Consider the following 14,210-nt stretch of genomic DNA (forward strand, 5'->3'; position numbering starts at 1 on the left):
TTTGCTCCTTTCCTCCAACAAAATACTAGTCTTTATATGCCCACATAGGAAATTGCCATTTGCTGTTTCAATCTTTAATTTAAGTGAATGTGAAATAACTGAAAATTGTGAATGAAGGACAAGACTAATTCGTTTAACATTTTTCCCCAATTGTTGTAGGTTGTATTGAATGGGGAACCTATTTGATGTAGATCACATGAATAGTAAATATACTTGTCTTCCAAGAAAATAAACCATGACTTGAATCTGTATTCCTAATGTGAAATATACATGACATAAACTTTTCAAAACCTTCACAGTTTTCTAATAATATGTCCCTTTCCACTTAAATTTATATTCACAACTCTTATTAGGTGGTGTGCTTTAAGACAAGAGAAGTGAACTAAAATTTCTATAAGAAAATAAGGTGCCATATATAACTGGTATTCTATTTTAAAGAATGTATAATGTGTACATTTTAAATTTTAATTTTCAAGTTTCCATTCGTATTTTTAGAATGCACAGTTTTTCAAATATCTACATATGTCTTCTTATACTGCTTTATGGAATTTTTTCTATTGTTAATTAAGTCTTTTTTTTTTAAGACTTTATTTATTTATTTGAGAGAGAGACAGGCAGTGAGAGAGGGAATACAAGCAGAGGGAGTGGGAGAGGAAGAAGCAGGCTCCCAGGAGAGGAGCCCGATATGGGGCTTGATCCCAAGACTCTGGGATCACGCCCTGAGCCAAAGGCAGATGCTTAACAACTGAGCCACCCAGGCACCCCTATTTAAGTCTTTCTATTGTTTAAATCTTAGTCTCTTAATATTTGCATGTTTAATATTTTTATATCTAAATAGATTGTATTCTCATGAAACCTGGGACTACACAATAAAGTAACAAATTGTACGTTAGTAAAAACAATATTTTTCAAGTGTGCCTGTCGATTTTAAATATAAAAATGCTTCTGGAGTTATTAAATTAAACCAGTTTCTAAACATAAACATACAGATTAGATTTTACAAACGTAAACATACAGATCAGAGTAGGTAAAATGCAGATTAAATGTGGCCCAGTCTTGTTTTTATTTGAATAAATAAAAATACAAATACTTCACATTTTAGCTTCCTTCTTGAATGGCACTTTGATCAAAAGTATTTGACATTTGGAAAATTGAGTGATCTGAGTTTGAAGCCAATGTATTTGTCTCACTAGCCTGAAGGGATAGAAGTGAGGAGAAAAGGAATCAAGAAAACTGGAAAATTTACAAACTATTTTTCAACTTATGGAAAAAATTAGTATGTTTATATTTGTTGTAACAGAAAATTCATAATCCTGTTCCTCTTTCAATACACTTGCCTTGACAAATGAGATGCCACCTAATTTTTAAGACTCATCATGTGATGTCTATGATACTTGCTGAGGAACATTTTGTGGTGAACTGAAATAAACAGGACAAGACTCACATGCACCTACAAACAACACAGAGTAATGCATTTCAGATGTAGTGGTTCACACCAATATGACAAATACATTTTGATGATATAAAAATTTTTAGTACATTCAGATAAAATGATAATCAAACAATAATAATAATTCGATCAAATAATAATTCGATCTTATTATACAAAAAATATTTTCTTCTGCTCTAATAAGGGTTGTGTCAGGTTTTTTAAAAATTTCTATGAGCAACAATACCAAAAATAATCAATTCCACCAATAGCAATTCAACCAAATGCAATTCAACCATATGTGACATTGAACTCACAGTTTGTGATTTTTCTCTGCTCCCTGCCTCAAATAACAAAGATAAATTCTCTTTCAAAACAAGATACCCAATATAACCTGTTTCAATCCCAGATGATCACCCTTTCTGGGCATCATACATCCTTGTGCTTGAACTAAACCAAATCAGTCTGTAAATTATCTCATCTGCGACAAACAATTTAAATTAGTGTTTCTCAGTTTAGAATGGGAAAGAATAAATTTCTAAAGAAAATTTTCAAATATTTCAAAATATTCCAAAATTGCCTAAAGGATTATTCACATGGACCCCTAATATTGATGTAAATTAACTTGTACTATATGATTACTTAGATCTAGACAGACATAAAATAAGACATAAACTCCTTATCCTTATAGATCAAATGAAAAACAAAACTTTAAATGATCTATGCAACCTCATTTCTATATAATAGGAGATACTATTTTGTCATAGCTGAATCACCATTTGCAACACCAATATGTTAATGATTAGTAGAGCACGGGCTTTTGATCTTGGAATGCATAGTCCTATGATGATTTGATGCTCTTATAATTTTTCCCCATTTGTACTCTTATGATGTCCTTTGACTTTGCTTACCAAAAACAAATCTTTACACAATAAGTATTCCTCTGCACATTTCTCATTTGCCTGTGGCAACTGAAGTAATCCTATATTATTTTGCCTCAACAGGATTGGCAAAAAAAAAAAAAAGGGCAAACCTAGACACAAATCTCATTTGAAAGTACTCTACCGTAGAGTGATTATCCAAAAGATCCATCTTTATATCTTTAAAAATATTAACCTTTAAATAATGACACAACCTCTAAAACTTATTATAGATAACTTGTGAATCTCCAAATCTGCAAACTCAAAATGAAACAAAAAATAACTAGCTTAATGAATGTGTTTGCTTTCTTCATAAACTCGTGAAATTCTCATTGATGCTGAAACACCACAGAGGTAAAGAAGTCTGACCATATTGAAATAGAACTTTGGGTTCTTTTCAATCACTATGTGGACAAAATCTTATTTTAATCTGTTCATGAAATATAGTTCAAATTACTGCAAAACTTTTTCTTGTATACTCTGTATCGTCTGCAACTTCAAAACAGTTTGATGTTAAAAGAGTTTGAATTATGAAATAGACCTCTAACCTTTTATTCTCTCTTACTGCCTTGTCTCCCTTCTTCCAAGAGATGGTTGGTTTTGGAGAGCCTTGGGGTTTGCACTGTATGATGACTTCTTGGCCTTTGGTAACAATTATTGTTTTCTTCAGTTGATTCAGCACAAAAGTGGGAGCTGAAGCTATGAAAAAGAAAATGTTAATTCTACCAGAAGCAATGGCAATAACATCTAATGGATGATTCATCAATATTTTGCAACTCTTCTGGGATACATTTCTAATAAAATCACAGGATATCTACACGTGTAAAAGGCACTAACTCAAAATTTAAGCCTATAGTTAATTAATATCTTATTGGCTGCTCTTTCTATTAGCAGGTATGGTTTCATATAATGTGGGGCCCACAGACAAAGGCTGTTTCAAAAAAATGACATGATTTAATTATGATTATCAATTTTAACCATGAAAGACTAATGAGCACCTTGAACAAAAGGTGAAGGGGCTGGCCAAGAAAGTCTATCTGGGGCTTTCTTTGGAAAAATGGGGGTTACATGTGGAGAAGTTAATCCTGTGTAATCCATTTCCTATCTATAAGCCTTAATGCATATTATGCTTAAATATTATACAGAATTAAATGTAGTTTAAAAGACACATTCAAACTGTCTCTCTTTGCAAATGACATGATACTCTATATGGAAAACCCAAAGGAATCCACTCCCAAACTATTAGAAGTTATAGAACAATTCAGTAAGGTGGCAGGATACAAAATCAATGCCCAGAAATCAGTTGCATTTCTATACACGAATAACGAGACTGAAGAAAGAGAAATTAGGGAATCCATCCCATTTACAATAACACCAAAAACCATGCGTTACCTTGGAATTAACTTAACCAGAGACGTAAAGGACCTATATGCTAGAAACTATAGATCACTTTTGAAAGATATTGAGGAAGACATAAAAAGATGGAAAAATATTCCATGCTCATGGATTGGAAGAATTAACATAGTTAAAATGTCCATACTACCCAGAGCAATCTACACTTTCAATGCTATCCCGATCAAAATACCGAGGACATTTTTCAAAGAACTGGAACAAATAGTCCTTAAATTTGTATGGAANCAGTCAAAAAAACTAAGAGACAGCCCACGGAATGGGAGAATATATTTGCAAAGGACACCACAGATAAAGGACTGGTATCCAAGATCTACAAAGAACTTCTCAAACTCAATACACGAGAAACAAATAAACAAATCATAAAATGGGCAGAAGATATGAACAGACACTTTTCCAATGAAGACATACAAATGGCTAACAGACACATGAAAAAATGTTCAAAATCATTAGCCATCAGGGAAATTCAAATCAAAACCACACTGAGATACCACCTTACGCCAGTTAGAATGGCAAAGATAGACAAGGCAAGAAACAACAATTGTTGGAGAGGATGTGGAGAAAGGGGATCCCTCCTACATTGTTGGTGGGAATGCAAGTTGGTACAGCCACTCTGGAAAACAGTGTGGAGGTCCCTTAAAAAGTTAAAAATTGAACTACCCTATGACCCAGCCATTGCACTACTGGGTGTTTACCCCAAAGATACAGACGTAGTAAAGAGAAGGGCCATATGCACCCCAATGTTCATAGCTGCATTGTCCACAATAGCCAAATCATGGAAGGAGCCGAGATGCCCTTCAACAGATGACTGGATTAAGAAGCTGTGGTCCATATATACAATGGAATATTACTCAGCTATCAGAAAGAACGAATTCTCAACATTTGCTGCAACATGGACGGCACTGGAGGAGATAATGCTAAGTGAAATAAGTCAAGCAGAGAAAGACAATTATCATATGATTTCTCTCATCTATGGAACATAAGAACTAGGATGATCGGTAGGGGAAGAAAGGGATAAAGAAAAGGGGGGGTAATCAGAAGGGGGAATGAAACATGAGAGACTGTGGACTATTAGAAACAAACTGAAGACTTCAGAGGGGAGGGGGTGGGGGAATGGGCTAGACTGGCGATGGGTAGTAAGGAGGGCACGTATTGCATGGTGCACTGGGTGTTATAGGCAACTAATGAAGCATCGAACTTTACATCGGAATCCGGGGATGTACTGTATGGTGATTAACATAAGATAATAAAAAATAAAAAATAAAAAAATAAATAAAAGACACATTTAAAAATTGAATTATTTAAATTTCAATTAAAATTTTTACTTCATTGTTTGCAATTATTCAACTAGGTCTGATCATTCATTAGTATTAATATTGTTTTCACTAAATTTTTATGAAGATACTTTCAATTAAAATTCTCCAAGTAATTCTGGTGAGCAGCTGTGGGTTGAGGATACTGGACTAAAAAGAACATGTGACACAAAGACCAGCACGCACACACACACACACATTTCTATAAGAAAATAAGGTGCCAAATGTAAAGAGAACCTGAGAGACATGTCTTAAAGTCTACTGTACCTGAGGTATTTATTTAAACCAATTTGACAACTTCATGGATATTTCATAAGTATTTTATATCCGTTATACAACAGTATAATGCATGGCACAACAGCATTAAAAGATATGTATATAACAAGAAAGATATGTCTATAATTGAGATGGGTTAAGAATTGAAAGAAAAGTGAAGGGACTTTATATGACTGCAGGTAATGGTTTTATTTGCTTACTAGGAACAGAACTTATAAGAGGTAATTTTGAAAAAGTGTATAGTGATTGAGAAAAGGACTTATTTGAGAGTATTTATGGGTGAACTATTAACTAGGTGAAAGTTGATTAGCTTTTTTTAAATTTATTTATTTATTTATTTGAGAAAGAGAAAGAGCACAAGTTGGGGAAGGGAGAGGGACAAACAGACTCTGCACTGAGTGGGGAGCTCTACAAGGGGCTTGATCCCAGGACCCTGAGATCATGATATGATGTTTAACCTACTGAGCCAAGCTGGTGGCCCTGAGTTAGCTTTTTAACTCAGAAATATTGAAGTGTGAGCTGACAAGAAAGTACATTCATATTTGATAGGTTAGGCTGTAGGAGATGGAAATTTCAACTCCTGTATCTATTTTAGGTAGGTTTATTAGAATTTGGAGAAATTTCAAGTGCAAACATTAATTCAATAAGTTGATTTATAGTGTGCTACATTTAGCGGATATGTAAAGAGTAAGTTCCCAGATTCCTTAGATCTTGTGTATTTCTGTTAATATTGTGCTCTGGGAATTTGAGTGCAGAATAAACAGTGGGCTCCTGCTCACTTTGGAAGATAGTGAGTTATGATCACTTAAGTCTCTCTCTTTGTGTTACAAACTTCCCAGACCAAAGTTTAGGAAACTAGAATGTGAAAAAGTAAAATCCATTTAGGCCCAAACATGCTTAGTTTGGGAAGACTATTTCACTGGATGGAATATTTGGGTGTAGTACTTAAATAGTGAAGTGCTGGTGTTCTATCAAGGGTGTAACTCTCTGAGACAGCGAGACTTAGCCTCAGAAAGGCCTTTCATGTAAGGATGATAATGGTTGATATCCCATGATGAGAGTGTGCTTTACCTTGGAGTGTTGTCTTTACCTTGGAATGTTGTCTTGCTTACCATTAGGTAAGAGCTGTATGGGTAAATATTAAGCGTTTCTTTAAAAGTCGTAAAATAGGTTTTTGCAATCACATCATAAAACTTCAGTATAGTAAGAATTAGTGCATGAAAAGAAACTACATATTTTTCCTGTTTGTTTACTTAGAAATTGCATACCTAGAATCTTCAGTTCAGCACTCGCATAAATGGCTCCGTATTTATTTTCAGCTAAACACTGATACATTCCAGCATCCGACTGATTCACACTGTGGATCATCAATAATCCATTAACCACCTCAATCCTATTCTGTAATAGAATTAAAAAAATAGATATAGAAAGTGAATAAATCATACAGATATTGCAGTTATTCTCTCCTAAACCAAGGGAAAAAAGCCTCCAGTGAATGAAGTTGAACATTAATTGACAATTTAGCAATACAAATGTATGTATGGTTCATTATTTTAGGATAAAATGTCTTTTGTAAATTATAACTATTTCTTGGTCATAAAAGATATCATAACTGTATTTTCTTGTAGTTATTCTTTTGAGTTTTGTTTCAGTTTTGTTTTTATACTGAGCAGCTTTTTTTGGTATACTAGTTCAGTTTGTGAAGTATAATCAGCAGATGAAGCTTTTATGTGAATTCACTTCACAGAAGAAGAAGGGGTTCACATGTGGCCTTTGGTAACAATTGTGGCTGTAGACAAGTGTGACGAAGTTAAAAATAGTCCAAGTCAAAACAAGAATCCCTTTACAATATTAATATAGTCAGGAATTTGTCTTTTTTCACTTCCCAACAAATTCAGAAAAAAAAAAAACAAACCTGCCTTGCAACTGGAGTCTGTATAAAATCATTGGTCAAAAAATATTAACTACATTATCAGACAAAATTTAATACAGAAGTAAAAAAACTGAGCATGTGCAAATTGAGGTCAAGTGAGGCCAAGAGCACATTTCAAAAATGCATTTGAAATTTAAAATGTTGTTAAACAACTAGGTGTCTTGTTTACTTAATGTCAAACAAATCCTTCTTTTACTTTAGCAAGCAGTGCTTTAACTATCAACAGAGATGCCAAGTAATTTTACATAATTTTCAAAATAAACCTAGTCACTTTGCAGAAGTATTATCTGCCAGTGGAATTTACTTTTCTTGGATGTTGAGAGTAGAAAATATGACCAGTGTATTCCTTTCTCAAGGTTTATCTAGAAAATTAGAGAGAAAGAGACAATGAATCAATGTCTCAGGATTCTCATGCCTCAGTTTCTTTTATTGGCCCTATAGCTTTTTGTATTTGTGTATTTCTTTTGTGTAATTGTGTTTCGTTTGGGCCTAACTGGTTTTAGAATAATGGAATGTTGTAACTGGATGGAACTGTGGGATCATCTGATCCAACCTCTTCATTTTACAAAGGACCAAACTGAAGCCCAAAGAGGTAAATGACAGATAAGAGGCCTCTTGGTAGTGGCAGGACCTGGACAGAACCTATGTTTAGAATTTCAACTTTATATACCACCCATCCATTTTGGCCATACATAGTGAACTATTCTCCCTTTACTCTCCATCCTGCAAAGGCCACAACAAGGGAGTTAGCTAAAATTATTATCATTATTCTAAAATTAAATAGTAATTGATTCCAAAAACATCCAGCAGATTTACTAAAAAGATATTTAAGTCTTTTAAATCCTATTAAGTAGGAGGTCACAGAACAAACCTGTCCAAGATAAAGAAGGCTAGGATTCTATTATGGTCTCATCTCTCACATTAGATATGTGACCTTGGGCAAGTCACTTTACCCCCTGGGCCTTAACTCCACTATCTGCAAGGGGATAGCAACAAGCTAGATGATATCTAATAGCCAGCTAAAAATAGCAATGACTCTATGACAATAATTGATATTTTCCTATGAATTTATAAGATTGAATAAAATTTAAAGAAACAATGTATTACTCAAAAAAATAATGAGTAATTAGGGACACCTGGGTGGCTCAGTCTTTAAGCATCTGCCATTGGCTCAAGTTATGATCCCAGGGTCCAGGGATCGAGCCCTGCATCAGGCTCCCTGCTAAGCAGGAAGCCCGCTTCTCCCTCTCCCACTCCCTCTGCTGGTGTTCCCTCTCTCACTGTGTGTCTCTCTCTGTCCAATAAATAAATAAAATATTTAAAAAAAAGTAATGAGGTAATTAAAAATTATTTTATTTTATATCTGTTATAGTTCTCATTTCAAATACATAAATAAGAAATGACTTTCCATAAGACAAAAAGAGGATAGTTTGTCCTGTGTGAAATCCTGTTAAAATTATACAAGAATAGGTTAACAGTTACCAGTAGTACCTGAGGCAAAAGGGGCACGCCATTCTTCAGCCAACGGTATGTGGGTCGGGGTTTTCCAGTAGACTTACATTCCCATCGGAGAGGGCTCCCACTGTCCAACTGAGTATCATTCAGTTTTTCCACCCAGTGTGGATAAGCTATAAGAGTTTAAGCATTAAAGAAAGGTGATTTCATTCCTCAAACACATTAGCAAATTCAAAATTCATATGGAAGTATTCCTTGCATTAAAAAATTACCAATTTTCATAATTATAGGTATTTGGAAGAAGTATAACATTGCATTTTACACAGAACTCAAAGTAAAAAGATATAGCAATGACAAGATTTTGACAATTTAAAACACTTTCATAAGCTAGGTCAAGTATATCTTACAGTTTTACCCAGTTTACAGCAAGTGGCTACAGTATCTACAAGGTATCAGAACTTGTTCAGTAAGAAATAAGGTACTTAGAGACATCATTTTTTCCAGGTATTGGGGCAGCGTTAGCACAAACTGAAATAATACAACATGTATATTTACTGAGTAATTGTTTTGTTTCTTTATTTTTGTTTTTCCTAAAAGAACCTGAATGACATAGGAAAAATAAGTTTGTAAATTCAAATTTCACTTGGTGTAAATTTTTCTATATTTACTAGCATTCTTCCAAAACTTTTTATTTTTTTTAATTTTTTAATTTTTTATTGTTATGTTAGTCACCATACAATACTTCATTAGTTTTTGATGTAGTGTTCTATGATTCATTGTTTGCATGTAACAACCAGTGCTCATTGCAATATGTACCCTCCTTAATACCCATCATCACGCTAACCCATGTCCCATTCCCCTCCCCTCTGAAACCCTCAGTTTATTTCCTGTAGTCCATAGTCTCTCATGGTTGGTCTCCCCCTCTGATTTCCCCCACTTCATTTTTCCCTTCCTTCTCCTAATGTCCTCCATGTTAGTCTTTATGTTCCACATATGAGTGAAACCATATGATAATTGACTCTCTCTGCTTGACTTATTTCACTTAGCATAATCCCCTCAAGTTATATCCATGTCAGTGTAAATGGGGGGGGTATTCATCTTTCTGATGGCTGAGTAATATTCTATTGTGTATATGGACCACATCTTCTTTAAACATTTGACTATTGAAGGGCATCTTGGCTCTTTCCACAGTTTGGCTATTGTGGACATTGCTGCTATGAACATTGGGGTGCATCTGGCCCTTCTTTTCACTACATCTGTATCTTTGGGTTACATACCCAGCAGTGCAATTGCTGGGTCTTAAGGTAGCTCTATTTTAACTATCTGAGGAAACTCCATTCTGTTTTCAAAGTGGCTGTACCAACTTGCATTCCTACCAAGAGTATAAGAGGGTTCCCCTTTCTCCACATCCTCCCAACATTTATTGTTTCCTCCCTTATTAATTTTTCCATTCTAACTGGTGTAAGGTGGTATCTCAATGTGGTTTCGATTTGAATTTCTCCAATGGCTAATATTGTTGAATATTTTTTCATGTGTCTCTTAGCCATTCATATGTCTTCTTTGGAGAAATGTCTGTCCATATCTTTTGCCCATTTTTTGTCTTGATTATTTGTTTTTTTTTTTTTTTGGGTGTTGAGCTTGAGAAATTTTTTATAGATCTTGGATACCAACCCTTTATCTGACATGTCATTTGCAAATATCTTCTACCATTCCGTGGTTTGCCTCTTAGTTTTGTTGACTGTTTTCTTTGCTGTGCAGAAGCTTTTTATCTTGATAAAGCACAAAAGTTCATTTTTGATTTTGTTTTCCTTGCTTTTGGTGACGTGTCTTAAAAGAAGTTGCTGTGGCCAATGTCGAAGTGGTTACTAGTAGCTTATGTTCTCCTCTAGGATTTGGATGGATTCCTGTCTCACATTGAGGTTTTTTCATCCATTTAGAGTTTATCTTTGTGTATGGTGTAAGAGAATGGTTGAGTTTCATTCTTCTGTACATAGCTGTCCAATTTTCCCAGCTCCATTTATTGAAGAGACTGCCTTTTTTTCATTGGACATTCTTTCCTACTTTGTTGAAGATTAGTTGACCGTAGAGTTTTGACTGTCCATTTCTGGGGTCTCTATTCTGTTTCACTGATCTATGTGTTGGTTTTGTTGCCAGTACTATGCTGTCTTGGTGATCAAAGCTTTGTAATATAGCTTGAAATCAGGCAACGTGATGCCCCCAACTTTGTTTTTCCTTTTCAACAATTCCTTGGCAATTCAGGGTCTTTTCTGGTTCCATATAAATTTTAAGATTGTTTGTTCCAGGAACAATTGAAAAATGCCATTGCTATTTTGATTAGGATAGCATTGAAAGTATAGGTTGCTCTAGGCAGCATAGACGTTTTAACAATATTTGTTCTTCCAATCCATGAGCATGGGATATTTTTCCCATTTTTTGTGTCTTCTTCAATTTCTTTCATAAGTGTTCTGTAGTTTCTGGAGTATAGATCTTTTACCTCTTTGGTTGGGTCTATTCCGAGGTACCTTATGGTTTTTTGTGCTATCGTAAATGGAATTGATTTCCTAATTTCTCTTTCTACACTTACATTGTTAGTGTATAGGAAAGCAACTGATCTCCGTGCATTGATTTTGTAACCTGCCACATTACTGAATTGCAGTGTGAGTTCTAGAAATTTGGGGGTGGAGTCTCTTGGGTTTTCCACATAAAGTATCATGTCATCCGAGAAGGGGGAGAGTTTGACTTCTTCTTTGCCAATTTGAACATATTTTATTTCTTTTTGTTGGCTGATTGCTGATGCTAGGACTTCTAATACTATGTTGAACAATAGTGGTGAAAGTGGGCATCCTTGTTCTGTTCTGATCATTGAGAATGATATTTGCTGTGGGCTTTTCCTAGATGGTTTTTATGAAATTGAGGAATGTTCCCTCTATCCCTATACTCTGAAGAGTTTTTATAAGGAAAAGATGCTGTATTTTGTCAAATGCTTTTTCTGCATCAATTGAGAGGACCATATGATTCTTGTCTCTTTTCTTATTAACGTGTTCTATCACACTGATTGATTTGTGAATATCGAACCACACTTGCATCCCAGGAATAAATCCCATCTGGTGGTGATGAAAATCCTTTTAATGTACTGTTGGGTCTTATTGACTAAGATCTTGTTGAGAATTTTGGTGTCCATATTCATTAGGGAGATCTGTTTGTAATTCTCCTTTTTGATGGGGTCTTTGCCTGGTTTTGGGGTCAAGGTAATGCTAGCCCCAGAATGAGTTTGGAAGCTTTCCTTCTGTTTGTATTTTTTGCAACAGCTTCAGGTGAATAGGTATTATTTCTTCTTTGAATGTTTGGTAGAATTCCCCTGGGACTCCAACAGGCCCTGGACTCTTGTTTTTTGGGAGGTTTTTGACCACTGCTTCAATTTCATTACTGGGTATTTGTCTATTCAGATTGTCAGTTTCTTCCTGTTTCAGTCTTGGTAGTTTATAGGTTTCTGGGAAGGCATCCATTTCTTCTAGGTTGTTTATTTATTGGCATTTAGTTATTGATAAAAATTTATAATAATTGTTTTTATTTCCTTGGTAGTTAGTCTCCCCTTTCATTCATAATTTTATTAATTTGGATCCTTTCTCTTTTCTTTTGGGTACGTTTGGCCAGTAGTTTATCACTTTCAATGTGAATGGCCTAAATGCTACCATGAAATGGCAGAGTTCCAGATTGGTAAAAAGACATGACCCATCCATATACTGTCTACAAGAGACTCATTTTGAACCTAAAGACACGTCCAGATTGAAAGTGAAGGAATGGAGAACAATTTTTCATGCTAACGGACCTCAAAAGAACACTGGGGTAGCAATTCTCATATCAGACAAAATAGATTTTAAGCTAACGACTGTAGTAAGAGATACAGAGGGACACTATATCATTTTTAAAGGGTCTATCCAATAAGAAGATGTAACAATTGCAAACATCTATGTCCCCAACATAGTAGCAGTTAACTACATAAACCAACTGTTAACCAAAATAAAGAATCATATTGCTAATAATACATTGACAGTAGGAAACCTCAACACTCCACTCTCAGCAATTGACAGATCATCTGAGCAGAAGATCAACAAAGAAATAAGAGCTTTGAATGACACACCAGACCAGATGGACTTCATAGATATATACAGAACATTCCACCCTAAAACAACAGAATACTCATTCTTCTCAAATGCACATGGAACTTTCTCTAGACTAGACCACATACTGGGTCACAAATCAGGTCTCAACAGATACCAAAAGATTGAGATTATTGACCCCAAATTTTCAGACCACAATGCTTTGGAACTCAATCGCAAGAAAAAATTTGGAAGGAATTCAAACACTTGGACCATAAAGATCATCATGTGAAAGAATGTGTCAACTAGGAAACTAAAGAAGAACTTGAAAAATTCATGGAAACCAATGAGAATGAAAACACATTGGTTCAAAACCTATGGGATACTGCAAAGGTGATCCTAAGGGAGAAACACATAACCATCCAAGCCTCACTCAAAAAAATAGAAAAATCCTGAATATACAAGCTAACTTTATACCTTAAAGAACTGGAGAAAGAACAAGTAAAGCCTCAGCCAAGTAGAAGAAGAGAAATATTTAAGATTAGAGCAGAGATTAATGAATTAGAAACTAGAAATACAGTAGAGCAGATCAAATAAACTAGAAGTTGGTTCTTTGAAAGAATTAATATGTTCAAAAACTTTTAAAAATGTTTCAAAACCACCAGAGAAAAATTACTTTATCAAGAAAGAGATAATGTAATTGTTTAAAATCTATAAGATACAGAACAGTGTCTTTACTGGCTAATTTTTGAAATAAAAATACTGAAAAAAAGTGACTATTTGTCCACAAATACTCAGTTTTAAACAACTAAAACAATCACTATGAAAAAATATTGAACTGAATGAATTGTTTCTCTTTAGGAACTTTTTTGAAATAAAGCAATAACACTTTACTTTGTGATCATGAGGACTTTGATCATTGATTCATTCATCTCATACTATTTCATCCTTTCTTAGTCTTAGAAGTTATTCGGTATATAGAAGCATCTATGTCTTACATTTTTTTTTAAGAGTTTATATTGTGGTAGAGGAAATCTAAAGTCAGCGCCACAGGATATGATAACACAAGAAAGAAAAAAAGGTATACTGACGGAAAATGCACACAAATACTGTAATAATGGGTCTAAAGGGACAACGGATGTCCAAAACCTACCAGTTTAGAAGGGAGGAGAAGGAGCAAGAGAAAAAGAACTCTCTCATTTATTAAATTCTAGTTTTAGGCATTGAGCTACATTATCAATTAATCCCTGTAACATTGATCTTTAAAACAAACATTTAATTTTATGAATCGGGAAACTTTGGTTCAGGGAGGTTAAAAAAATTTACCCAAGGTCAAACAGTTAGTAAGGGATAGTAACCACTTTCAAAGTCAGA

At 34.5% G+C, this 14,210-nt stretch overlaps 1 protein-coding gene across 1 annotated transcript in view; it reads right to left on the reverse strand.

Annotated features, from left to right (window-relative positions):
* CNTN5 (contactin 5) overlaps positions 1 to 14,210 on the reverse strand; it is a 1,363,322-nt gene that overhangs the window by 288,541 nt on the left and 1,060,571 nt on the right. Inside the window, exons 11-13 of the mRNA XM_034666129.1 lie at positions 8,773 to 8,909; positions 6,617 to 6,746; positions 2,898 to 3,048 (exon numbers count right to left, since the gene is read on the reverse strand). Of these exons, the coding sequence (XP_034522020.1) occupies positions 2,898 to 3,048; positions 6,617 to 6,746; positions 8,773 to 8,909 (418 nt within the window). The remainder of the gene's footprint in view (positions 1 to 2,897; positions 3,049 to 6,616; positions 6,747 to 8,772; positions 8,910 to 14,210) is intronic.

Source organism: Ailuropoda melanoleuca, chromosome 8 (genome assembly GCF_002007445.2).
Source record: "Ailuropoda melanoleuca isolate Jingjing chromosome 8, ASM200744v2, whole genome shotgun sequence".
Taxonomy (NCBI): domain Eukaryota; kingdom Metazoa; phylum Chordata; class Mammalia; order Carnivora; family Ursidae; genus Ailuropoda; species Ailuropoda melanoleuca.